General features: G+C 40.4%; 2 protein-coding genes across 4 annotated transcripts; one reads left to right on the top strand and one right to left on the bottom strand.

Moving 5' to 3' along the window:
- Positions 1–1689: 1689 nt before the first annotated feature.
- On the bottom strand, positions 1690–9599 carry LOC119736633 (egl nine homolog 1-like). The gene is made up of 6 exons (XM_038210650.1): positions 8635–9599; positions 8102–8221; positions 7126–7259; positions 6645–6715; positions 3621–3754; positions 1690–2810 (listed from the first exon to the last, which is right to left on the bottom strand). Exons 1-6 carry the CDS (start codon positions 9517–9519, stop codon positions 2697–2699), a joined length of 1458 nt encoding a protein of 485 aa, XP_038066578.1. The 5' UTR covers positions 9520–9599; the 3' UTR covers positions 1690–2696.
- Positions 7220–25251, top strand: LOC119736643. 3 transcript variants are annotated; one of them, XM_038210675.1, is made up of 2 exons: positions 7220–7280; positions 20442–25251. In XM_038210675.1, exon 2 carries the CDS (start codon positions 21244–21246, stop codon positions 22459–22461), a length of 1218 nt encoding a protein of 405 aa, XP_038066603.1. In that variant the 5' UTR covers positions 7220–7280; positions 20442–21243; the 3' UTR covers positions 22462–25251. The 3 variants fall into 3 exon arrangements, with proteins under 3 accessions (XP_038066603.1, XP_038066590.1, XP_038066596.1); XM_038210662.1 differs by lacking the exon at positions 7220–7280 and adding an exon at positions 17789–18055; XM_038210668.1 differs by lacking the exon at positions 7220–7280 and adding an exon at positions 20215–20304.
- The last annotated feature ends 1794 nt before the right edge of the window (positions 25252–27045 follow it).

The raw sequence follows: 27045 nt of genomic DNA, 5'->3' as shown, positions 1-27045 counted from the left end.
TCTGAGCTTGAATTGAAGTTGAATGGAACTTGAACGAAGTATAGTAGGCCTACTCAACATGTTGAAAATGAACCGAAACTCGCTGAACCAACAAAATGGTAACGTACGTACTGTGACTTTTGGTTCTCCTCCGTCGTCCTGTCACGATTTCAGTTTGGTGGTTGCTAAAGTTGAAGTTCATACGAGGACCAGAAGAGGCGGCCGCCAGAATCAAGTCTGTGAAACGGACCTGAGGTGAGTAAAACCTAGGTTTTCGTTGTTTGCGAAAATAAGACTTGAACTTAGACAACAAACAATCATGTTATTAATATGTTGAATAAGATTTTTTTGAATAACTCCAACTTATCTAAATTAACAGTCATGTGAAAATGTCCCTTATTTTGTGTTTATTCTGAAGTCAAGGGCCACTGGCCTCCATTTCCTATAAGTTGTCATTGTATCGCTGATCATTAACATTCCATCCTTGTAAATTCTAAATGTAAAATCAGTTTAGTACATTGTGTTGAGTATTAAAGGCAAACCCTCGAGCTGGCTGCCTTCAAGCAATTTGCATATGAATACGTCTGGCGCGTGTGACGCTCGATGGCATTGTGTTTGCACGTGCAAATAAAATAGTAGGCGTGGCTATACGGGCCCTTATTCCCAGAAGGTTGTTGAAGTTAATGAAAAGACAGGAATGCGGCCACTGGCCAGGTGCTGTATATCGGCTGACCTAGTAACTTTCTCTTCCTGGGAGGAAAATAACCATCATGAACATAAAAACCTCGGGTATATTTTGAAAATAATTAGTTCAACAAAATTTTGTTGTGATAATCGTATGTTATTTTGAAGTACTGTGCAACTGTTCGTTTATTTTCATAGGTTGACTTAAAGTTCTAAAACCGTAATATTTCTGGTCATTTAGATTCAACGAAGATATGTATTTTCCATTGTAGCGTAAGATTTCGGGTCAGATATCAATATTTTCTTGTCTAAATGTGCTGCAGGTGATGGAATTATGAACGGGGATTCAGTATAGACGTTCAAACAAAAGAGAACTAAACAATTTTAACTGCAGGGAGAAACCCAGACACTATTGAAATCTAGACAATGACTAGAATTTAAAGTCTTTTTTTATCATAACAGTAAACTGTTAAGGAATCCTAGTACATGTATTAACTCTCCTAGTAACGATGTCAATGAAATATGACAATAAGGACTAATTTATGACCATGTCATATTCTTATTCTTAAGTATACTTCTGTAAGAACTTGCGTGTCTTTTCCTGCTGAAGCTGATAATTTGTCTAATAATGATAATTCACTGGACTGCTTCCCTCTTTTGACGAAGTAGATCAAAAGAAGAATTTAATTTATGGTATGGAGGAGTTATCCGACTATATTCAACTGTACATTTCTCCTACGTTGATCACCCTCATTCAACAGGAATTCGGATTTAGGAATTATTCCATTCCAGATTCCTAAAGCACAAACCTATAGGAGCCTTCCCCATGCCCTCCTTGCTGCCCTCCAAAGAAACATTTTCAAATGAATAAACCAAATGGGAAAGTTTACCTTGGCAGCAGGATTACCAGGTTCTGTGATGACACAGAATCTATTTGTTTATATTTAACCACACCCCAATTGATAACACCAACCATTTAACTAACTGACCATGTAACATAATTAACTGACATCACAATCACAGTACTTCTATATCACAGAGATTTTTATTAAATTTGAAGCCCATTTTAAAAAATGCGATTAGAGGCAACCAACATTTAGTTTGGTTGAAAATACAACAGAATCCACAGTTTTTACATTTATGAGCAATTCAGTCTTTGATAATAATGTAGCATTTTTTTAAAATGAATATTACTGAGATATAAACATAATATACCGGTACTGTAAACAAAAAAAGTATACATTTGTAAACATGCTGCTTCAAACTCTCTAATGGAGGTGAAATGTAAAGAAAAATTGGGGCAAGCTGAAAAAGGATTTTACCCCAGAAACAAAAATTAGTGTCTCAGATTATCTGTTAAGGTCAAGACAACTGAACATGTTTATTAAGAAGGAAATCACAGCGCGCTGAATTAATAAGTCCACCATCTGGGAAATTTAATTATAAAAAACTTCACAAAACAGTGCAACAATATCAAGAAACATATGTTTTAGGCATAAACTGAATGCAGAGAGTTCAAATTAATCTCTGATGAATAATTAGTTTCCCTTCCATGACTTTGAATGTGAAAGGTAAATTGAAGATGGTCTCTGTATACAGAAATCATTGTTTGAAAGACGGTAATAGACACAAAAAAACATAATGCATGCTATCTTATTATTTGTTGTTCTGTCAACACACTCCATTAATATTTATTGTTTTGGCAAAATAACTTTCCTATTGGCAAAATCTAGGCGTATATGCTTCCAAGAAAAGCACCACCTATTCTCTGAGTGTCTATAAGCCTCTGTACTGATGAAGTCACACTTTGTGTCAGCTGAAAGTGCTTAGTGGACCGTGGGCCCCTACTGGCTCCATAGGAAAGTGCACAGTGTAAACAAAGTGTGATGTCATCAGTACAGAGGCTTATTGCTGACTGCTTTGAAAGGGAACCCATTTGTCATAGGGTATCCAGTCCAGCCCCCACCCCTCCCCTTGTTTATATTGCGGAAGCCGCGTGTCCAGAGTAAATTTTCTTGCTACCTTCCAGCATATTACTTCATCCCCTTCAGCTGACACAAGAGGGCGTCCTGTATTGTGGGTGCCACCCCGTGGCTAGTCAGGATTGCTCGTGGGTCGGGCTGCCCTTCCAGCATGCCTGACAGTGCCTGAGACAAAATGAAAAAACAAGAAAACAAGAACTTGTTGTTTTACCTGAGTCCAATTTAAATGGGAAAAAAATATGACAAAAACAGAATACGGGTGAATAGCTAATTTAACAAACTTTCATCATGCATTGTGTTCTTAATGTAAGGCATCACGTGTTCATGTATCAGACCCAAATTGCTACTTCGAAAATGCCATTTTGCTATGTATGATGTGGTGGACAACAGTCTTTCTGTATGTCCACTTCAGAAATCAAGATCCTTTAATAGACCATTATCATGTTGCAGCCATTTGACTTTTTCCCATTCAAATCAATGTAACCAAAGGGAGGCTGGAAGGACAATACTCTGGTTCCTTTTTGCACAAAAAAAATATCATTCAATACTGTTATTGGATACAGGGAACATGACTGAAATGGTGGCAGCATGATAAAGGTCTATAGGCAGGATTCTGGTTCTACATGGAAAGGACTATGTTGCAATAAACTAACGTGCTGGAGGACACAAGCTCCAAGTGATTCTCAGACATAGAATATGAGTCTGCCTTGAAAACTACTCAACTTCATTTTGACATAGGAAGCATTCTTTTTTCCAATACTATGGGAAGTAAGGCTTTTGACAAGAAAAACCAACGTGTACGAAACTTTGATCCTTCAATTCATGAAAATATACACAGTAAGAAAACTGTGATATGACTGTACTCCAATTACAGGCTAGCAAACCTTCAAATTCGACTGGGTGAAATACGAACTTGAACCAGCTCATAGAATAGTAAAGAAAGTATTTGGGTGCGAATATTCCACAGTATCATACCTGTAATTCAGCTGAAGAGAGGCCTGCTACTGCATCACTGGATTTCTTCTGAATCTCCTCTTCAATGTGGTCTTTTCTCTCTTTCTGTTCCTTGACATCAGGCAAAGACACCTCACCTCGCAGCTTACTCATGTCTGTAAAGAGGTGCACAGATTATCTAAAGGATCTATGCAATGTATTTTGGGATTGAATTTTTGAATTTGTCGCGTCAATGCAACAAGTTCGTAACTCCATTCTGCAACAAAGTCGTATCTCGCACGAATATGTTCTGTGCAACAATGTCGTATCTTGACGTCCATTGACTTTGAGTATGCATCGGGGTTATTTTAAGCGAGATATGACCTTGTGTCTTTCTACATGTTCTAAACCTCGCGTTTTGCGTAAATGCCATTTTAGGAAATATGACCCTGTTGAACGGACACGTCGAATTGCACCTTTGTTTCCTGTTCATTCTCCTTTTTCAGTCTTTGTATTAACATCTCTAAGGGTGTTTCAGAACATCTTTGGTATTAATGCAAAGAGTAATTTGCATATTAATAAGCAAAGCTGTGTACATGTAGCCATGTCTAATATGCAGAAGCTTTAGTGTTAAGCTGTTTCATGACCCGAAAATAGCATGTCAGGAAATAGCATGAACACTTCAAAAAAATATTAAAAGTGCACTTTAAACAAATAAAACCAAACCCCCAAAAATTTATAAAATATTTTCTCAACAGTGCAATTTGTTTTTAATTGTGAAATTAATTTCATGTCCCCTTTGGGATAGGACTTTTAAGACCTTAAAGACATTGCATTTTACATTCTAGCTGTTAGTTGATTTAACACAAAAAATCATATTTAGTAATAAGCACGATAATGGTTATTTGCTCTGTATGCAACTGGACATGCTAGCAGGGAAAGCACAAATAATTTCTAGGCAAGGGTTTTAGTGCCAAGTTGTCATGAGTTTAACTTTCTGCTGTCTCTTGCATAACTGCTGGTAAAGCTATAACAGTCTGAAGTGCTCTTGAAGATTACTTGGTTAAATCTGTGGGTAGGTGCCATAGAGCTATATTAAATTACTAAAGCGCTAACTCCTCATTCTTGCGCGCGGAGATGCTTTGAAGCCGTCCTGGGCGCAGAGACATTTTGAATTCATGTGCGTGTTTGTAGAACATAATGAAATTAGATGGATTAAATTTCGAAAGTGTACTCTACATGCAACGCGCAAGTAGAACATACGCAAACAACTTCAGCGCGTCATGACAGTTCAAAAAAACGTCACGGCAAAAAGCATCTGCAGCGAATACGCGCACGTGTTGCGCTGTTTGTGCAGAGCAAAATGACACGCTCATTTGCTGATCGTGCGTTTCGGTTTGGGGCGTATCGGCTTCGATAACGCACCAGTATGGAATACAAATGCAGATATGCAAATAGCCGTACAAAAGCCATACAAAATTTCTAGTTCTCCATAGGTTTGTGTACAAACATGGATGCGCCCATCAGGCATTACTGTGTACATCGAGTTAGCTCTCTATGGTAGGTGCTCATCCCCTACAAACCCCGCATGCAAAGCGCATCATAAGAAGCTGATGAACATTTGATGAGTGTTCCATTTCCCTCGGCTTCGCCTAGGAAAAACATAATGCTCAATGGATCACCTTGGGTGGCTAGTTTTACCACACCACTTGAACAAATACAAATACTTGTATACTAATGAATTTAAAATGCTGATTGTGGGATGATGGTCATGGCAAATATCATGGTGGTGTTGGTAATAAAATATTGGAGAAGCTATTAATTAATGGTAAGGGTACGTCTCAAAGGTCAGAACGCTTGCAACGTTCCATCGGGGAACATCGCCTGTTTCAATTTGGAACATGCATTGTTCCCACTGGGAACAGCCCGGGAATGCCAGGTGTTCCCGCGTGGGAAACTTGGTCTATGCGCGTGCAGGCTTACTCAGGAATGGCGTGTTCCAGTTGGGAACACGCTTGGTACACAGCGCGCTTCCGATGGGAACACACAATCCTTAAAGGAACATTCCATATGGAACGGGAACGTTCCGACTTTTGAGACGTTCCCGAATGGTAGATGTGCTGACTGTATGTGACGCAAAATGCTGCAAAAAGTGCAATGGGAGCCAGTCACTTGTAGTTTACAAGTACAACATGGTTTGAGGGGAGGTAGTGCATAATTACTGGTTCCAAGGTGTTGGTTGATTTGAGTACATCCCAACACCAAGGGACGAAGAATTTAGCATTTCTTTCCCAAAATTAACCATACTGCATTTGTTTCATTACACCTCATATAGTTTCATTATTCATCTGTCATGAAGGTTTTAGTATGGTTCCACCAGCAACTTCACTTGCAATCACAACGGTTGCATACATGAAGTTGGGAGTGTAATCTTTGGGTATTACTTCCCCAGTACTAATAACCAGTTGGGCGATATTCCGGCGTCGCACGTGTGTGCATCCGAGAAGCTCCTTTTACCTTCCTATGTGTTGGGACATCAATTAACTTTAACTCCCCAGCCTGATTTACTAGGAACCATACCCATATTGGCAAATTCCAACACCCACATGGGAAATTGTACACACACACTGTTGGACTTAGTTTCTGGAGGTATGCTAACCCCAGTGTAAAAGACCATCAGTTTAGGGGTACTGTACCTATCCCAACAGATTTAAACAAAACCTGTTGTTGAACTTTAATGGGTTGAGTTCTGTTAGGGTTAATGAAAGAAGCACTATTTTGCTGATAAATATGTATGAGATGTTATAATAGCATTTCATCGATGGACATTGTTTTTTGCAATTATTTGAATACCCTAAACCTATGGCTACATCAGGCATGATCTAGGGTGTTCAAGTAATGGCAAAAAATAACAACAGCATGAGAAGCACTGTTAAACATGATGGTAAATTCCTGGCCCCATTTGATGTGTGTGTCATATGATGTGACAATAACAGCAGCAGCAACTTGTGAGCAACGTGCAAACAGTGATGACAACTTGCAGAAAAATGAACAATTTACTGCTACCTTCATTCAGCTGAGCCATTTTGGCTTCTTCACGCTCCGACTTATCAAAGTACCACACTGTGATGGCATACCTTCCAGGGACATTGGAACACATGAATAAAATTGACTACCATTCAAGATTACAAGCACAAAAACTTACAGAAAATTGTTTGCTGCAGCAAATAATGATTTTTTTCCCCCAGGAATTCCACAACAGCTGATGTCCTCATCATGTGTTTGATTATGTGAATTATGTTGTTGTTTTTATTTACCTTTCTTTTTTTTTATTTTCTTTTTTTTTAATTAAATATTATACTTGCAAAAATGCCCCATCCCAAAAAGTTCCAATACCCATAGGAAATAATACCCACATTAGAACTGCTAATGGAAGTAAATATGCACTGATAACATAATTCCTGCGCATGTCCACACAGACTTCAATTGAATTAATTCTGAAAGATGCTCCAAAAGCAAAAGCTAATGACACAATTGTTTTCTGTACCTCATATCAAAAGCTGGCTGGACTTCATGTGGGTTGCGGCGGTCGGACCAGAAGAGAAGTAGGCGGTTCAGGAGTGGCTCCACATCCACATGGCCTCCTGACACAGGCAGCAACCGCAGCAAGCCACCTTGTGACTGCAAGAACATCAAAGAAAGGTCAGAGAGGCAAGCAAGGTGGTTCACTTGTCCCCTAGCTAAATGCAAATAATATACAATTGTCCACTCCACTCTGATGTAGTCCATCGTGTATTTTTATATGCCCGAGGGATTCAAATGGCACCTGAGGTTAAGCAGAGGGTGCCATTTGCCCCTGAGGGAGTACAAAACCCATGGACTACAACAGACAATTGTTTTGTTATACATCGTTTTATATTTATAACTTGTCCGAGTCTTTTAGAAATTTGCAAAATGATAATTACAATGTAAAATGTCCTTTTTGTCAAGACAGGATGTTTTTTCTTCGTTTAACTGGACACCCTGTAGATGCAGTTTAATTGCACTTGAACATACATGTGTAAAGCTTGACTCAGATCTGATTTTCCATGATATTAGATTTTGTGTGAGTTCTTTGAAAAGATCTTGACTAAAACACTGCAACCTGTCTGTGAACCATCAAAGGACAAAAACAGTAACATAAAGCTTGTTCCCAATTCCGAGTTGTTTTCACCCTGTGTAAAGACAGTCTCTAACGTAAAATTAGACTGGTGAACTGACTCCAAACCACAAGACATCCCCCCCCCTTTCCCTTGTTTAGCATGAAACCAAAGATTCATCAAAAGTGCACGAGCCCTGTTGCTCAGAAGTCTGAAGAAATATATGGAGTAGAATTACAAATGGGAGGAAAACTCAGTAAGGCCATTTTAAATTGTGCAAATTCAGAAATAAAAGTTTTGCTACTTCTATTTGCACCATACAGAACCCAACCAGTATGTGTACATGTGGTGTGTTCCTCTCAAAGAGTCCACATTGTCACATACCGTGACGTCCCATTTGTCATTCAAGTAGTAGATGCAGGTGACACATCGTCCATCACGGTTAGGGTTATCCACATGACAGGCATAGCCAGCTCCATTCCCAGGATAGCAGGCAACCATCGCCTGATGATGACAAAGACAAAATCACTTGTTATACCATGGTATTAGATAGTGACATTTCATTGGATGTGAACTGTTCACTCAACGTATTGTAAAAGTTCATGTATGACCACCTGATGGTTAGTGATGGACTCAACGGAGTACATCACCTCATGTTCCTCATATAAAAGGTGGAAATTGATGGTTTTGGGTGTTTTTTTCTTGTTTTCCCCATAAAAAATGTAGGGTAGGGGCTGTCAGAATAGGGTAGATAGGGAAACCGGAAGCAGAACCATTTTTTTTTTTGGGGGGGGGGCCTTTATGACTGATCTCTCCGGTCAGGATCATTTCAACTACCATAAATGCTGTTGGGTACAAACTTCTTTGGGAACAATTATTCTGTGTATTAATCTCCATAATATTATTAATCTGATCACCTTTGTCCTCCCACTTATGGCATATTGGCCTTGAAGGAAGTAATTCAGTCTCTGGATCAGTTCGTCCATCTGTGCAATCAGGGAGTTGATCCTTGGACAAGACTCTTCCTGACCTTGCAGCCATGTGATCTTATCACCCCGTATGACCCTCTTGGTGAATTTCTTGGACTTCTCGCTGCTCGTACGCCCACCACTCAGTGGGCCATCGATTAGAACACCGCTGTCTTGGATTGATTTGACCTCTCGCAAGACGTTTAGGCTGTGTTCCTGGTTAAGGAAACCATCTAGCACACAGTAGCCACTCTTCTGCAGATGGACTGCAGCATGCCTTGCTAGGGTGTCCCCGTCTCTTGATTTTGGATGTGGGAAGTCGGTTTGGATGAATGGCCGGGGGTCGTAATTGGGTGAAGATTGGGACCCATTCTGTTCATGGCCAACATTTTGTTCATGTTTAAGGACGGTAGAGCATGATTTCAAGGTTTTCTTTTCATTGACCGTAAATGTCTTCTCATTCTGTGTGGTGCTCTCAGAGTTCGCTTTTGCGGTTTCATTTGAACTTTCAACACATAGGTTGTTCATTTCAACTGGCATGACTGGAATTATGTTGTCTTGTTTAGGCCTACCATTATGATTTGCAGCAGACCTCGAGTTCGTTTTCATGGGTTTGGATACGGTAGCCTCTCGAGCGAGGTCAGCCATGGACTCTTCTTCTTGATGATGATCCTGGGAGATTTTCTTGCAGTATCGCCTGTGCTTTTTCCAGTCTTGAAGCTGGTGCTCTCTGCTGCAGTAAAACACAGATTTGCATTTTGAACATGTCTTAAGATTTTCAGTTGATTTGCAGCACTTACAACTAAAATTTCCAGCCTCAGCGTTGTCAGCCATCGTTCCGCTGCTGTTCCCTTTCTTCTGTCATTTCGTATCTAGTTCATTTTTCCGTGTATGATGCATGTGAGAACTGTCAACTATTAAAATATTGTTTACCACACGCGCGCTGACGCAGTGCACAACTGTATGTCGCCCTCTACTGTCATATCCCTCACAAGTTTTGCTCAATGAAAGGCTTTACGTTCCTAAAAAATGCTCGAGTCCTTTCAAATGTAAGACATTATGTGGATTTTCTGTGACCTTAGATATTTGAAATATGGCTAGCAAAGAAAAGAAAGTTTACCTTGAACCCCATGAATGTAATAGTTAAAAAGGACAACGTGAATCCGAAGACGAGCAAAATTTATTTACGAAACCGATCGATATACAGGAAAAGTTTCCACTAATAAGAGGTACACCAGACAGGATTTGCCTTCATTACCAGAACTCATAGCATCTTTGTTTCAGTTAAAGAGATACTTGAAAGAGATACCTAGGTAATGTGAGAGGTAATTGGGACAGTGTCAGTAAGCCCAACTGATATATGTATATTCTGCCATTTTTACATCAACCTTTAATTATTGTAATTAAGCTGTATTAAAGCGAATACAAGGTCATGGTGATGAACCACTTGTCACAGTATGACAGAAATCAGTATCTACAAAATAACACTCAGCTAGGTTCAACTTCGGAAAAGAAAAAGATAATGATGCAGTGTCGGGTGTAAAACAAGATCCGACAAATAATGGGTGGGGGATATCGTACAAATTCTGATACCTTTTTTTTTAATCACTACATTCAAGTAATTTATTTTAAAACAAAAGCTAAAAAAAACTAGCCCAGGTTGGACGACGTCTTTTTTGCATTACGACAACGGAGTCCAACCTGGGCTAAAAAAAACACCTTCTCTTGCTGAGTTGCCATAATAGACCAGTTTGCTGTTATAGGCCAATTGCAAGTAAACAAATATCGTCCTGGCTTTTTGAAAAAGAAGGAGGAGGCAGTCCCTTTCTTTCTCCGAGATGACGGATTTTCAAAGATGGCAGATGGATTTTTCCATTCTCGTGACATATGATTTTTGCTGATACTTTTGTGTCCGACAGGAGCCGTTATCCTTTCTAATAGATGGGTTGTTAATACTTGGCATGCATACTGAATTTAAAATTTTGCGCGCACGCACACAAAAACAAGCCTCTACAGGTGGGACTGTGAAAACCTCTATACAACAATAAACGGGTGAAGAGAGAGAGACAAAATAAAGAGGAAACGATAGAAATGCTTAATTGTTTTGTCATTTCCCCCAATTAGGACCATCTTTTAAGGACTGCATCTTTAAGACCGAGGCCAACAAAAATTTACAGAAAAAAGTCGTAAACTTACTCGCTTTACAAACAAACTCTTTCTATATTATAGTAATAGTGTGGCTGAAATAAATATTGTAGAAAAGGGACTTTTTAGGGACGTTTTACAAATCCCAAAAAGTATTTCTTTGAGGGTGTACAAGTGGGAAACAACATCAGTCATAACAAGCTCAGTTCGAAGAAAATGCCACCAAACATGAATTTCAAGGAAATAAAATTGTGGGAGAAAAAAAACGAGTAACATTGTCAAGTGTACGACTTGTTTGGCTTTTTTTTTCATCATGAAGGTATTACGATAACTCCTTTAAAACTAGTTAGGGGCCTGGTCGACGAAATTGGAACGAGCCTAATTTCTATTCTCGTATTAGCTTACCGTTTTGTTGATGTCAACTTTTTCGTCGTGCAGTGCACTGTGGTATTGTGGTAGAAATTGTTGAAATGTAGAATAATGTAAATGTTCTTTGAGTTATGTCGTGGCTTCGTTTCTCCCGCTCAGCGGTCGGTCAACTCGACACACCTTTTGCACTTATAGCGATGATCCGATTGTTATCGGTCTTTCACTTGTGATTTTTGGTGTTCACAGCGGTATTGTAATTTTTTGTAACCGGAATGGAACACATAGATGGTCTGTTCTTGGGCCGGTAAAGTACAGCTGTTATAAAGAACATTTGTTAATTCTCAGTGAAAACATATTTCAGTTTAGCCCAGGTTGGACGACGTCTTCATTGCATTACGACTGACAACGGAGTCCAACCTGGGTTAATCTCAGTTGTAAATTCAACATGTCATATTATTACACATATCGTGTTTATTATCGAGGCGCCTTGGATCGCGCGCACCCCTGGAAATATTATGGGATGGGAGCCAATCCTATTAGGATATAAAGGCATGCCTTCCACGATTCACTCACTTTGGCGTCTGCCCTCGCTGCAGCATTCACTGGGCCGGAGTGTGCTTGGTACACTCTCAAAACGCTTAAAATTGTGTTTAAATTTTACCCAACGTTGTGTAAAATTGTCCAACAACTTCAGCCAGATGCTTTATACAATTATACAGGTCATGATAAATTTCCCAGAATGCCATCCCCACTTCCCTCACAAGATTCTGTGAAGCTCATCAGCCCTTCCCATCGCCCTGTGTGCAGGGGGTGGGTACGAACGAACGATAGCTACAACAATGCCCACTATTGCCGCACCGCCTCAAATTTTCGTACCAAGGAGCACAAAGGAATGGGGAGGGCACAGGCAGATGATGGAGGGCACCAAGGCAAATGATAGAGGACACCAAGGTATATGAGAACACAAAAGAGCAAAATAGTGCCCACCATGTCTGTGCAATTCGAGCTTTAAAAAAAAAAAGGATCGCCGCATCAATTCCCGGAACTTTGGTCTGACATGGGACCAATTGTGTTTGTTTGTTTGTTTGTTTTTTTGGCCTTCGCTGGAATGATGATTACACCACCATGGCCAAAGCAAAAATAGCAATGCATAAAAAGTCACTTGGCCTTCAGCTCATCTCCTGCCCTCGCAAAACCAGCCACCCGTCAAAAATTAATCGTTCTGACTATTTTTTTAAGCCACTATATACTGACCACATCAATAATGGACAAGAGATAATTAGCTTTCAATTACAAGAGTGCAGGGGGTTCAGCTGAAAAGGGCACAGACGCAAATGACTAAAATGGACAAACGATGCAATTGTACAGCTGTCGAAAGCGAGACGAGCTTTTGTTGGAATAGACACATGTTTGTGTATACAACACCACACAGCATGCTTATTAAAAATGTCGTAAATTTTGCTTCATACCCAAGAGGCCATAAAATGAGCGGGTATTGTCATGCTTTGTGAATTAGATTGATTTTTAAACGTTGTTTGCATGACACTTAAATGTCAATGTGTTTTCTTGTCCAGAATATTTTGAGTTTGCAAGAATTTTAAGTGTGCCTTATTCAGAATATGTAGATTGTTTTTGAAACGAAATCAATTTGGAAATTGACTCAAAATACAAACAATCGAACTGCAAGATTGAGACTCAAATATAATTGAGACTCGAGCGCAGGCTGTAGCAAGGGGCCCGACTGTACGTTGTAACATCGGTAAACATGCATATATAATTTAAACCATTGATTAATGTGATATATTACAGTGAGTTTTCATTGATTTTAAGATGAGATGAATTTGGGTTTGGGACGGTTCTGAAAGTAGCTTTAGGTATATTATTGCGTGCGTGTATGTTGGCCATTATGCAGGCTGTTCGATCATAATGAGTATTCACACCATGGAAACTACCCGTCATTATACCATGTGCAGTCGAAATCGGTTAAAAATTGATATACGTTTTTGAGCAGTTTCAATGACCCGAAAATTCTAAACGCATAACAAGTTATTTATGAGTTGGAAATAATAAAAATGCACGTGTTTCCATTGTTCCCTACTTTTGCTACTGAAGACTGTGCCGAGCAAATTGCATGTTTCTCGCGTTACACAAGTCAAAGCATGGGCGACGGAACGCTGTTCAAACTGGGGGAGGCAACACCAAATAGGGGCAGTTATCCAGGAAAAAAGGCACCTTCCACAATGGCCCTAAAAAAAAACCTGAAGCTATGCGTCTTGCATGGTTGAATAATAACACATAGGTGAATAATAACACATTGTTCCCGAATTGTGCCAACTCTATATTTTCAATGTTGCCCACGCTGGGTATGCTAGAGATAAGTCGGGATGACCTTCAATCAAAGTATTGTAGAGATAGTAATGGAACACCCTATTATTTTTCTTAAAAATGGAAAATAATAACGGTAGAAACTGCCGGGTATGGACTTAAAACGTGAATGTCTATGTGACAAATTTCTTTCCTGAACTTTTTTTTTTATCATGAAAAACGCCACCTGGTGTCAGATTTCGGCCCTTCCTCCTCCCCAACTCGAACTAGTGTGGACAAATGTTAGATCTTGCAAAATACATGAACTTGTGCCCCTTTGCTTGCTCCAAACTTGTCTAGAGGCACTTAATTACCTATTTGATCAAGCACCTGCGAAATGGAACACGCCATTGAACTTGCAGTAAACCAAGCCGGATAGTCACCGAGTCGGAACGAGAGTTTCTGAAATTGTAGCCGTTGCCTTCGTGGGAGACCCAGACATGTCATAGTGTGAAATATTCACCATGCCTGGTGTGTTTGAGCATGGCAGAATGTTCTTATTCCTCCATGGTTTAAGTGAACAGCCACGTGATGGTCATGACAAGAAAGGGGACTGCACGCTGACAATTTGCAGACATCGTGAAGTGCAAGGTGTGTATGCCAACGTAATACAAATGTACATGACCTAGCAATGACAGCGAGTTGTTGTTATTGTGGCTCTTTGACAAGGATGCGTCTTTAGGAATTTCTCGTTAGACTGAGGTGAGTATTCTCTCGGAACATGTGTCTGATTCGAGGCTAATTCTACTGCTAGTGTAGGATATAAATTTTGTGCTGTACAACCTTCATGGGGTGCTCGTGCATGAAATTACTCTTTACGGTCATTACTTCAGAACCGAGCAATAAAAAAACCTTTAAGACTGACATCCCAGTTCGTTTTCGGTCTTTTTATGTACTGAGGCCACTGAATCTGACGGCCTCTCGCGTATTTTTTTGCCACTGGCATGGTGGTCCAAAAGGGATATTGCAATCATGATTTTCCCTATGTCTGAAGTCTCTTTTTTTTATCGAGATGGTGGTTACGGAACTCATCTCTCTGATGTTTCATGAAGGCCGCATAATAAGCATACATTCTTGCCACCACTTGCAGCACCGTAAGAGCAAAAGCGTCCACCCATGTAGGACTCCAATACGTTCCCAAGGTTCATCTCACCTCGTTCTCAAATGGACGTACATGTACGCTGTGAACATAACTCTTTCACATCCCCAGGAGGAAGAATTTATGCCAAGAGCAGCTTTGTAGTGGATTTAAGATGGTTGATGCCCTGCCGAACTTAGGCCCAATGATATTTCTAAATTATTGACAATCTGGCGAAAGAAATGCACTAGAAACAATGTACTTATAATTAGTTTAGTTCGTTTGCAAAATCTTGACACGGTTTTGGGGAACTATCTCTTTCAATACACACGAAGAGGTCGGGGAGTTGACCTATATTAATATCTGTATATCCCACTCATTCCGAGCCGACACCTCGGGCTATTGTGGGATTCGAGTCCGGACTGGGACTCGGACTCGGACTCGGGATGTGGTGGACTCGCCCACAAAACTGCACTGAAGGAACCTTTGTTCTCCCGTGGTGAACCATGAATGAGATATTATACCAAGGGCATGATAAATACATGTAACTAGTAACTCATGCACGATTGTTCTATGTATCCACGTGTTCAACATATTTTCTAAGACGTGCTGTGCGTGTTGGTCGTGTAGGTTATTCTGACTGTAAGGATCTATACCCATAACCAGTTTGGTGTCCGACGGTCACCGCCATCGCTGTTCCACTGATGCAGCGACACACATAAACTCAATCTAAATCTAGTATTAAATCATTTTTTGAAATATTTGTCTTTTAGGCCAAAAAAGTATCCGGTTTCTGGTATGCGCGCGCGTCGCCGTAGCCATGCGCGTCGGCAATTTAAAAAGGTTTTTTTTTTCAATGTAAGATGATGTCTCAAAACCGCCAAACTCACTGGTTTGACTGGAATCCTGATGTTGCACATTTTAACGTGTTTTTTGATGGGGTTACGATCGGATATAAGCTTTGTTTTGGCCTCTCTGGGCTCCCATATATTTTGCACTAAATTATTTTAGTCGGGCACCATTTGCACACGGTGTTACAATTTGGTAATCAGCCAGACTGAGGGAGCGATGGTCGTGTATCTGGAACCTTTAAACGCTTTTTAATCATTGCAATATGTAAGGGAGCAGACTAATGACCAGCCTGGCAGCACATGCACGATGTCGATGTCGCCGTATGGTCTGACGTTACCGTTTTCCCTGATTTTTGTCTTGACTATCAAAATTCCTGAAGAATGTTCGTGTTGGTCGAGACCGTAAGTTGGTGCAGACTTCTCAAGCCTTATGGCCTTACTGGGGTCACCTCAAGCTCCACTCTGAAAGATATTATTGAGAGTCTGAAGGGGATCGAAGCGTTATCTGCAACATCAGCCGACATTTGAAGAAAAAAAAAGTAGGGTAAAAAACAAACAAAACGCGTCGCCGCACCACTTTTCGTGCAAGCTCCATACCAGAAACCGGAGACTTTTTGTTTGGCCTTATTGAAACAAATTCTGAAGATTTCAGGAAACGTGACTATAGTAACGCTTATCCAGGTATATATAGCCGCAACCAAAAATGTGTCCCGGAGGTCAGTTGTATAATGATTTCCAAATGACGTTCGTCTCACCTTGGTGCGCACCTCACAGAAAACCTATAATGATGATAATCACGTGCATCATTGCAACGTGCAACGTACCACCTTGAACAATTATTGTTCGGGTTGCGATATTTTTATCAAAGAAACCACCTCTTCACCACCGTTAAATACATACATTTATTTATACATTTCTTAATGTCAAGTCATTTAATGATGCAGTAATGATTAGGAGAGATTGGCGAAACACGACCAGATGCTCTTCCAGAGCATATAGTATGACGATAAGAATTGTGCAGCACTCATCAGTCCTGTATACATTTTGTACCTCATTATGATGGAGTTATGTAACGATGATAAAAAAAAATGGGCCTTTGGCAAATGAAGGTCCTGTGTGATTGACGTCACCATGACGTCAATCCATAATTATTTTCCTAACACGGTGAGTTTTGTTCAACGACCAGTGTCTTGTCCCCCAGGGACAATTTGTGTTTGGGGATGCTTTGTGTGTGTCGTAAGCTCAGCTCAGTGCGATGAGGAAAGACAAGCACGATCATATTTATAGACCGTTGCATTTCAACATATTAGCTTGGTTCCCGGCCCATATCTCGATAACACTTCTAGTGGAATGCTGTATAGACGTACGGGTTTGAGGTAAGGAATTACAAGATTGTGGTCATGTGCGGGCATGGATATTTGTTTTTTTGTGATGATGAATGAGAAGGCAAGACGCACATGTATTTTCAGTCAGTATTATATTGACATACATGTAATTTCCTACTTTGCTTAATTATCGAGGTGACTGGTTCGCGGTCCATACATTTCCGATACTGATCGGGGCGGGAATTAGTGTAGGCTACACGTGTACCTTCCGAGAACTAAATTTTTGTCCGGCCGTAAATATTTCAAAATTTGTGAAGTAACCGTTTCACGACTAAACGTGTGCCGCATTTTCGTTCGATTTCTCACACGTTTCAAAAGTGAATAAGTCTTGAATTATAATAGGTAAATGACAGTTTAAAACGATTCTATTTTACGTTGTGAAACTCATAATATAGCACGCGTGCTTTATATCTTTAAGGTTCGGTCAGCTGGCAACAAGAACCCACCCTTATTTGGCATTACAAGACATCATTATCAGACATCCTCAAACCTTTACATGTACATTGTTTGTCAAAGGTTGAAATGATAACATGATGTTACGACTTGTCTGGTCCATTCCTAGGCAATATCGGAATGTGAGCTACATTAAAGCAACGGGGATATCGGTAAATCATATTACACAAATAAGATTAAACAATATATGGCATATTGTTATCGTAGATATCTAAAGGTCGTCGCACATTGCCTCATGTTGTCGCCGTTAATGGGGGCCATTAATATGACAAGAACGCGCTCGTTTTCCACCTGTACACTCCGTACAGTCAAATAGACTTGAGGACAAGTCGCTGTAGACAGTCGATTTTTATCTGTGGGCGCGACCCAATACTAGCACGGCGCTGTGTATCGTGTTTATCATTTGCAAACACCGACTTGATTTCAAGTCTAATAGTCAACAAAAGAACTAGATCTAGCAAAGAGCAGTGAATAATACTTGACGTGAAGGTGCGGTCGATTCGATTGCAACTTACATGGAGTCGAGACGGTTGGTCAACAGTTCAAGCCCTTATTTGAGAGGTTTAGTCACGAAGCCCGACAGAAGACAAAAAGGTGCTCGAAGATGTCTTTCCAATCTCGCGTTTGGTCGATACTTTCTGCGAAATTGGGACGGGGAGGATGCCTCGAGGCGGAATGAATTCCGTGTGCATTGCCCGTATACACAAAACAATGAGAGAATACTGGTAAGTGTGAGGGCGTGGATGCATGTTAGACGTGAGACCGGATTTCCTATAAGTCGTTACATTCGGAACTCCATCCAAGTGTGACTGTACAAAATAATGATGTGTCTGTCCAACTATCAATACTGTCACCATTCCCCCATCTTCAGTTACATCTTAGTAACTTCACATACTACGAATGATGCTTAGGCCTATAAAGGCACGTAAGAACACTTGCAATTTTCCGGAAACGATACCTACCGATTTAACGAGAAGCTCCTCGCTCAAAGTGAAGACAGGACTGATGCCGAATACTCTGTGAACTTATTCCGCCTGAAATTGTAAAATTCGGAAGAAAACAATTATTGAAGGTGGTTTAAGAAAATGTGCCCGCAGTTAGCAACGGAATCCAGTTATAAGACCCTCCAATTGTGCAAACGCTTTCTCTGTTTTATCCACTGAGCTGAAACTTCAACCATTCAGTTGTCATGCACCGCTTGAGCAATTTTGTTGCTTCAAGAAAAGGAAAACAATGTACAAAAGGCAAATGGTCTTATGTACCTTTCAGGAAAATGTTTTGGTTGTTTTTTTTTGTTCGTCGGATCATTGGAGAAAAACCGACAACAATCGGTCCTTAATCGTCCGCTGTCTTTCCCCTATTTTGTGCCAGACATTCGCCGGAAAACCACGAATTTCTAATTCATTTCAATCCCTTTGGAAGTTACCTTGAGACTTGAAAAGTCGATTTGCATAGTAAATGTAGTTCACGTACATCATCATAAGCACATAATTATTTCTACAAACACAAGTCGTACTGGTTGGAATGCCAGACCCCTTTACTCAATCGATGACTAAAAAAGAAAAATGTGGGTAAAAGCGTTTCGAGATATATGCACTTCTAGAATTACTCTTTCCATTGCTCTGTGCAATATTCCATTCACACGGCAAGTGCGAAATTGAGTATTAATCCCATCACTTACAGTGCTGCGGAAAGGTAGAATTGGATGATCGCGAGCAGGTGTTTTCTACGATGATATAATTAGGATGAGCACTTAAAAGGTACAGCGCGAGAACATACGAGATATCAAGTTGAGAGCACTGTGATGAAGTGTTGTTTTTGTTTCCAAAGAGCAGAAACGAATACCAGCTGAAGTGATGTAATAAGAAAAACATGAGCCGTGAACCGTTAAAAAATAGCAAAACACATCGCTTAAAGGTTTTGAAAAATATATGTTATGTGTTTTAAATTTCTATTTATACAGAATCTGACTTTAATATACATGACTTGTTATACTATAACTGGTGGACACTTCGATCGTCCAGGAGCTGTTTTGCCCATCTCGACTAAAAATTACTTGGAATAAAATGTGGCAGTCGTGTAGTTTAGGACACCTCTATGTTTTACAAGTTTCGTTCATAAACAAAAACCCTGCCCTCTTTCCACAAAAAAAATAAGCCATAGCTGATATGCATCATCATGTTGAATATCAGCTATATATATGGCTTATTTCTTTAGCGAACTGTTTAGATGATTCCAAACACATAAACTACTTGTATCAAAGCCAAATGTTTAGGTATTCAATCCCAAACATAAAAGTGCATTTTCGTTCATTTGTACGGAACTGGGTCCTAAACTACACGACTGCCTAAAATGTTAACTCCCTCAAGTTATATTACTGGTTATATTCGTTTATCATTCAACCACTGAATAACAGAAACTTGACAGATTGACCTTGATTGGCTTCTTATTATTGTATTTGGATGATTACTTCAGTTGTTGTATTAGCCAACTCGTTGATGAGGACCATTTTTGACGGTAGGGAATCGAATGGGCTGTCTTGTGTCATGCCGAACCTTCAACCAAGATAGTGACGATCCGCTTTAACACTGCCCCACATTCCATGCCTCAATAAACGTTGGTTTGAAGGGCGAATAAAAATCCCAACAACTGGATTAATCTAATCTTGCTAGCTTAGGAAACGCTGATAATATGAGCATATCGTTAACCACTCCTCCGCATGCGCGCATGAGCGATTGTGTAACGAGTGCGGATAAGCATTCTTCTAGTTTGACGCTCCACCGGGTACATTTCTGCCCATACGCACTGCTTTACAAAAGCCATCATTTTGTGATAGGACAAAAGGGATAAGAAGAAAAGAATTGCCCAACGAATGCCAACAAGGCCATTGTCCGAGCTGCTTACGCCATCGATCGCCTTCGACCTCCCCAGACGGCCAATCAACACAATCTTCATTTGACTATCAATATTTGATGTGAGTGCACACAGCCGGGAATTACATATGTCTTGTCTCTCTATCTCCATCTTCCTCGCACCAGTGTGAACTTTTGTGACGAGTTGCCGTAACGAGTCGATATGCTTTTGTTTTTGTTCAATGTGTCTGTGTTTTAGGTAGTGAGAGAGTGGCAGTAACACGGCCGTTTGGTGTTTGTGATCGATCAGTCGACATAGCGGACGGGGGCAGAGTGCAGCAACCTAGGGTGAGCGTCTCGTCTCCAAGAGGGAGGACTCGTACTCATTCAACCGTGGAACTCACCGTTGCGATCGCATGGATATACATGTAGATTAAATTTGTAGAGGTCGACGATAAACTTGGATTTTTACATAAACGGGAACAAAGTGACGGTATGTTATCATATTTCGCACGGCGACATCCAGATAAATGACTCAGCTATTATGATCCAGGATTTCTATATTTATCGTTGCGGGTATGCACATCCATGATACAAGGATGATACTGCTGCATGCACGAGTAATTGTTGGGATGATATGAAAAGCTTCTGACGATTGTGACGGACGAAATTTATGCGATTTCAACGGTGATTAGTGTCGGCGGACGAACAGGGAGTAATCGGCCGGAATGTGTGAGGAAATCTCCCATGACCTTTCAGCAAACGCAAAGCTCCGTGGTTATAATAATACACGGGAGCCTAAGAAATGCTGATTTCAAAACTAACTATATCATGGCCGATTAGCTGGATATCTTCTCGTTAATATAACGCGAAGCTCATCAAACACTGTGCATAATTATGGAGGCTCGGTGCATCTTGTTGATTGGCATTTGACAATAATTATACAAGCGAGGAGTTACTTTGAATAAGCCTGCATTAACAACATCACAATATTGTGGAATGGATGAAATTGCTTTTGTTACTTGACTAACTATTCACAGTTTAAAAAAGATTGCAGATGTATGATGATGCTACAGGGCTCTAGTCTCAGTGACAGTCCCGTTGTCGACGGCCGGCAGAAAGACGTGTTTCTGCCTCCCCTCAATGCCCATCGGAGATGCACAGGGACGAATGACTGCGCATCGGTCCAGGATTCTGACGAGGCCACGGCGAGAAACACCCAATTCTTGAGCACACGGTGGCGGGCCAAACCTAAGAAAGGCCAGAGCAGACTGGAGGTGAACCAATCCTCCATGTCGGACAGCTTCGTACTGCCACGAATAAACGGCTCGTCGTCACAGATCAGTACCGAACACCACGACCGAACGTCGCGGACGTCACTCAGCCTGCCGTCCAGAACCAGGGACACTTGCCTACCGCTGTCCAAGAGCTGCCCGGCCCTGATGGGCAATCCAAGGCGGCAGATCTCGGGAGAGGAGTCGCCAAACTACGAGTACGGGTACGATGATGAGGACGATTTTGAAGAGAGCGACAACTCGCGGGATTTTATATCGGTGTCGTGTAACGCGGACCTGCTGACGAACGGCAGGAAACGGGACGGGAAGCACGGGTACAGCGACGCCTCCAATTCGCAGGACGATATCACCGATGGGGTCGTTCGCAAACTGTCCAAGCTGGAATCGCCGCGGAGCAAGGCTAGTCAACACGGCTCACATCATCATCGTAACCCGCACCATCAACATCACCAGCACTCCAAGACTAAAGAGGCGGACACAACCTTACCTGATATATTCGTACCGAATGGTGTGTCCTTTCGACTCCCCCCAAATCAGGATCACCCGCAGAAGACAACAACTCGTGGAAACAAGGAATTACACAAGACTCGTCAACGAGAGGTAAAACGCCAAAGTTCAGATGAGAGGACAAACGAACAGGAACGCAGAGTTCCTGAAATAGGCCTGACCGGATTGGCAGGTGACAACTCCTACGCCTTGGACCCGTCCCCCTGGCAGAAGTCGGGGGCGATAGAGGCAGCAGACACGCCTCCAGCTGCCGACCCAGCAGGCAAACAGTCTCACCACTCCTATCATCAGTCCAGCAAAGGGAGCAAGAAGAAACGCAAAGAAAAGAAGCAGAGATCTGTGGAGCAAGACAGGCCGCATCTACTGCGAGACACTACACAGGCCGATATCAAGTGTATGAACTGGTTGGCAGAGGGACATCAGGAGGAAGGTGCTGATCAGTTGTCATCATCTGCCGTCCTTCCCAATGTGACATAGAAAACACAAAGTTAATATATTCTCTAGAAAGAATGTACATTGTAGTATCATGACACCATTTTGGTGGTTGTGTGCACCAAGTCTATTGTGAGTCGCGATTTCTTCTGACATTTGAAAATGAGACTCGGTCTCATTTTATGATATTCACTGTTCAACGTACACATGCATTTGCAGTACTTGTAACTGCCCATCTTTATGCTATATGGAGAAAACAGTGGCGTTGGGTACTGCATTCTACTTTATTCTCGAATGCTCGTTGCAACAGATAACCATGGGAAAAGTGTTGTGCCTCAATCGAACTTAGTAATACACTGCCGAAAGTTTTGTAGTATCACTTGTAAATGTTGGTTCTTTGTGGTCCAATGTAGGGCAGTGCATACATTTCTGATCAAAACTGAAGATACATTTATAACAACACAAATTGTTGCATTCTCGTACAAAAATGGTTTCTTTGTTGACACAGTTTCTACATCATGGGCAGACTTACGTTCATACTGTGGCAAACGATAAATTAACATACAGTCGACTCTCGTCAGTACAAACACAAATTCTGCAAAGAGCAAACATGAAACCTTGGTTCTATCTGTGCATTGAATTCACATTGAATGGGACTGATATTCCTCTCCATACAAAATTCTGATAAGAAATTTGGCTAGGTCCAGCCCAATTTGTATTGACGAAAGTCGACTGTACATTGAAATGATGTAATTTCTCTTGATTGAGTCATTCGCATTTGTCATTTTTTTGGACAGTTCAGAATGATAACCTATATTGCACTTTCGCCAGAATGCACCGGATTCTGTTCAATTGTCTTTTCTCTAATTTGACAACCTCAGTAAAACGTGTGTGTTTTTCCAGATCATCATCATACGCATGCTCTCTTTATCGAGCTATACATAGAATTTGGATGTATATAAAATCTAAAATTAATATATCATGATAGTTATTCTTCCTACGTGTACATGTATTTTCTAAGATGATTAGTTTATTTTCAGATAAAGAAACAAAAAGGAGTATAGAAATCTGCACATTTCAATTTTGACGATGGAAACTTTCCAAATTCCTAATAATGTAACTCTTTATTTTTTTGGGTGAACGACGTAAAGGCGTGTGAGTCGTAATATGTATGTGTGTTTTTTATCAGATTTTGAAATTTGCAGAATCTCTTACCAAAATTGTTAAAGCTTAAAACTGACATGCAGCAACTCAGTCTGTGTAGTTTAACACATCAAATGTCTTATCGTTCAAAATCGAAATCACGAGTCACGGTAGCCTTTTGTTTAAAAAAAAATGCATTCATTATTGTAAACCTGTGATGTGATGAATTTTGTGCACTGCAGGGGCCTACACCTAGTACAAATGAGTTCGAAAAGAACCCCCAAACAATCGATTATTTTTTGGGTGTGGGGTCGATTGGAGACATAGATGTTTTATTAATAACATGGTGTTCAGATGAAAGCTTACAAGTATCGATCTGTTTTGTGTTAGGTGTACATAATTATATAGGCCCCATACAATCTACTTATATACTTTTGAGCTCTTTTCAGAGTTTGGAGAAAGAGTATAGTTTTTAAGTTTTCGTACTGTTTACTCAAAACAAATTATGTGCACGAACATAGTGTACGAGGAATTTTGCTTTCGTCCTTAAACGTTCCATTGAAGTGGGTGCACATTTTTGTCCAAGGTAAACATCACTTAACATGTACTGTATAACGATTTTATTATCATTGAGGGTCTTACTTCAAAACATATAGACCTACATGTGTAACGACTGTTATGCTCATTCAGAGTCTTACTTCTAACAAGAAAAGTCCAATGCTTATCGCATTTCATGCACTTTTGTATTCTTACATATGTATCGTCTCTTCACATGCCCAAAGAGCAACTACCAATGTATGCATGTACGTGTGTACACAGTGATGTTTTCGAGGGGGCATAATGAACGGGTTTAACATTATCACCAAGGCTATTATTGTAAGAAATTGAGCAACATTTCTTTTGCGGATCCTTGGCCCGAAGGGGAGTACAGGGGCCCTTGAAGTCCATGATCATTTGAATTTCGTCTAAGTGCAAGAGTATAATGGGGAAATTGGAATTACAGCTCATTTTCTTCTTAAAAAGAATTCCCATAATTTGTATCTACAATTTTAACCCAAGGAAAAATTTGTGTTTCCGTTTGTTTTTATTGAGCTTAAATTTTCAAATTTAATTCGGAAACTCGGTACACATATACAGCAGCTAGCTGTTTTAGTTTGAGAATAATGTTGAATGTGTACAACTGTAGGCCTATTATGTTTGAACAATGTTCATCAGACGGACGCAAATAATCCGAAAACGTTGTCATGTTTGAAATATTGCCTCGTTTCCCTAATCTGAGTGCTTTGTAAACTTAAACTTGGCACACATGTAGGCCTACATCAGTTCTTTTCACCGTAGCCATCTTGTAGGTATACGAGGTACTTGTATAGTGTCCATTATGATTGTTACGAATGTTTAGTATCAAGAACAAGATGGCTGCTGTACGGAAAGTGTGAACATGACACTGTGTATCATGTTTGGATACTGTCTTTGGATACTGATTATAAACCACATATTCTGAAATTCAAAATGGTTTTATCATGTTAAACGCTATTTGAAAGTCGAGTCAAATCAAGCGGGTTTTTTTTTACAAAAGGCTACAGTGGATTTCCTCATTATTTGAAGCGTGTGTACATTTTTAATTTATTTTTAATTTATTTGATGTGCGAGTGGAGAAAATGTTCTTATTAAACCAGGTCTCTGTCCTTTGCATGTTGTTTCTCAGTGTTGAACCAATCTGTAGGCCTATATTTGTGACACACTGGTCCGAACAGAAAGCAGTCGTTTCATTTCCATCATCGAGCCTTTTGTATTGTGCTAAATTATACGTACGTCAGTCATCACGCGGGATTTCAAGTGTATTTCAAACAGAATAGGCGACGTTCTTCCATACATGTATTTACTTGGCTGTATCCGCTTATCCTCAGTGTAAAGACACTCAACATGTCAGAGGCACTTGTAGACTGGCCTCGGTGTGCTGCTTCAAATATCTCACTGCATTAGGAGTCAGTGTCATTGTTATGTGTTATAAAACAATGGACTGGTTTGGAGTAATATGAAACAGCAATTATCGCTTCATGTTCTACATTACTTAAGCCTAAAACTATTATTTCATGCTTCATGCATGGGTTCTCTATTTTCCATTATTTTGGTATCAAAGAAATCGTTTCCTTAATAAACAGGTTACAGTCACAAACCTCACCCACACAATGGAAACAGTAACACGCAACGAAACATTTCTTTTTAATGCGCCGTTGTCCTATAGACATTAAAAATAGAACAATAAATGCTCGGGTGAAATGGTGTTCTATTGGCGTTAAAAATGGGGCAGTTACTATATAGTTTAAAATAACAGCTCCATCACCGGATTGATAATACTAAACATTTACTCATCATACTTTACGAACTGCTATAAAGTAAACGGTTTATCGAGTCAGACAATTAATATCAAACTTGAGAGACACTTCCAGCCGTTGGATCTCACTGAATTCAGGAGAAATTACCATTGGATCTAAGGATGGGAAATGAGGGATCACTCCCCCCCCTCGATTGTCGTGAAGCCCCGCCCCCTTAAAAAACAACAACAACGTGGCTTTGAGTGATTTAATTCACCGTCATAAAATAGTAACAGTAACTCTGCATTATCGCGAAAGCTCTACATGTCCACGAATTCCAGATTGGCATCTTCGTATATTTACGGGGCTCATTCGGCTGATATCAGCAGCCAAATGGCTTAGGATCCGCCTCGTTTCTTCCCTGCTGTGCTTGCCTAGCGCCTTTAGGTTATATTGATCGACAGGGAAGGGGTGTAGTGGGCCGGGATCTCAGAATACATGTCCTATAAAGGAGTTCGACTATACATGTGTATATTACACCACACATTTTTTTTCCGCGTATCCAGTAGCCATATTAATATTTTGGTACAAACATTTGAGGTTTCACCGCTGGCGTTAAATCCATAATTTAGAAATGTTTGTTGGATTCAGAGAGGTCCAAAAATGCATGTCCATCTGGGGTTTAACCTACGTATGTGCTGTCAATTCAGGGGTTAGACGTAAGACACATCAAAACCCCGAAAACGTCAAATCGTTTTTATGAACAATAAGTTTTAACCACCCACCCCCGCAATCTTACAATACATGTATTGCGATTGTTTTGTCACTAAAACCATCTAATATTTACACTCGCAGTGCTGTCATTATGCACTCAATCAATTCCGTGGTTGAGAGGAAGTTGTTTTCGAAATTGAGAATGTTTCTGTTGCTGCCACACACGAACATCTTGTTTAAAGAAGGCATCTCTTCATTGATGCTTCGCCACCAAGCAGCTGGCCCTCGGGAGTATTGATATATGCACTGACCGAAACGTCTTAACAGTGTGGAAACAATACGTCCATGCTCGCATCCAGAATTACGTTAAATTGTGTTCACTCATTAAAAACAAGCACATCAAATTTTCATGGGTGGCAGAACACACAACATCAAAATGCAAATTTAAAGTGTGAAA

Source organism: Patiria miniata, unplaced genomic scaffold (assembly GCF_015706575.1).
Source record: "Patiria miniata isolate m_02_andy unplaced genomic scaffold, ASM1570657v1 HiC_scaffold_10, whole genome shotgun sequence".
NCBI lineage: Eukaryota > Metazoa > Echinodermata > Asteroidea > Valvatida > Asterinidae > Patiria > Patiria miniata.
This window is presented reverse-complemented; position numbering and strand designations above follow the sequence as displayed.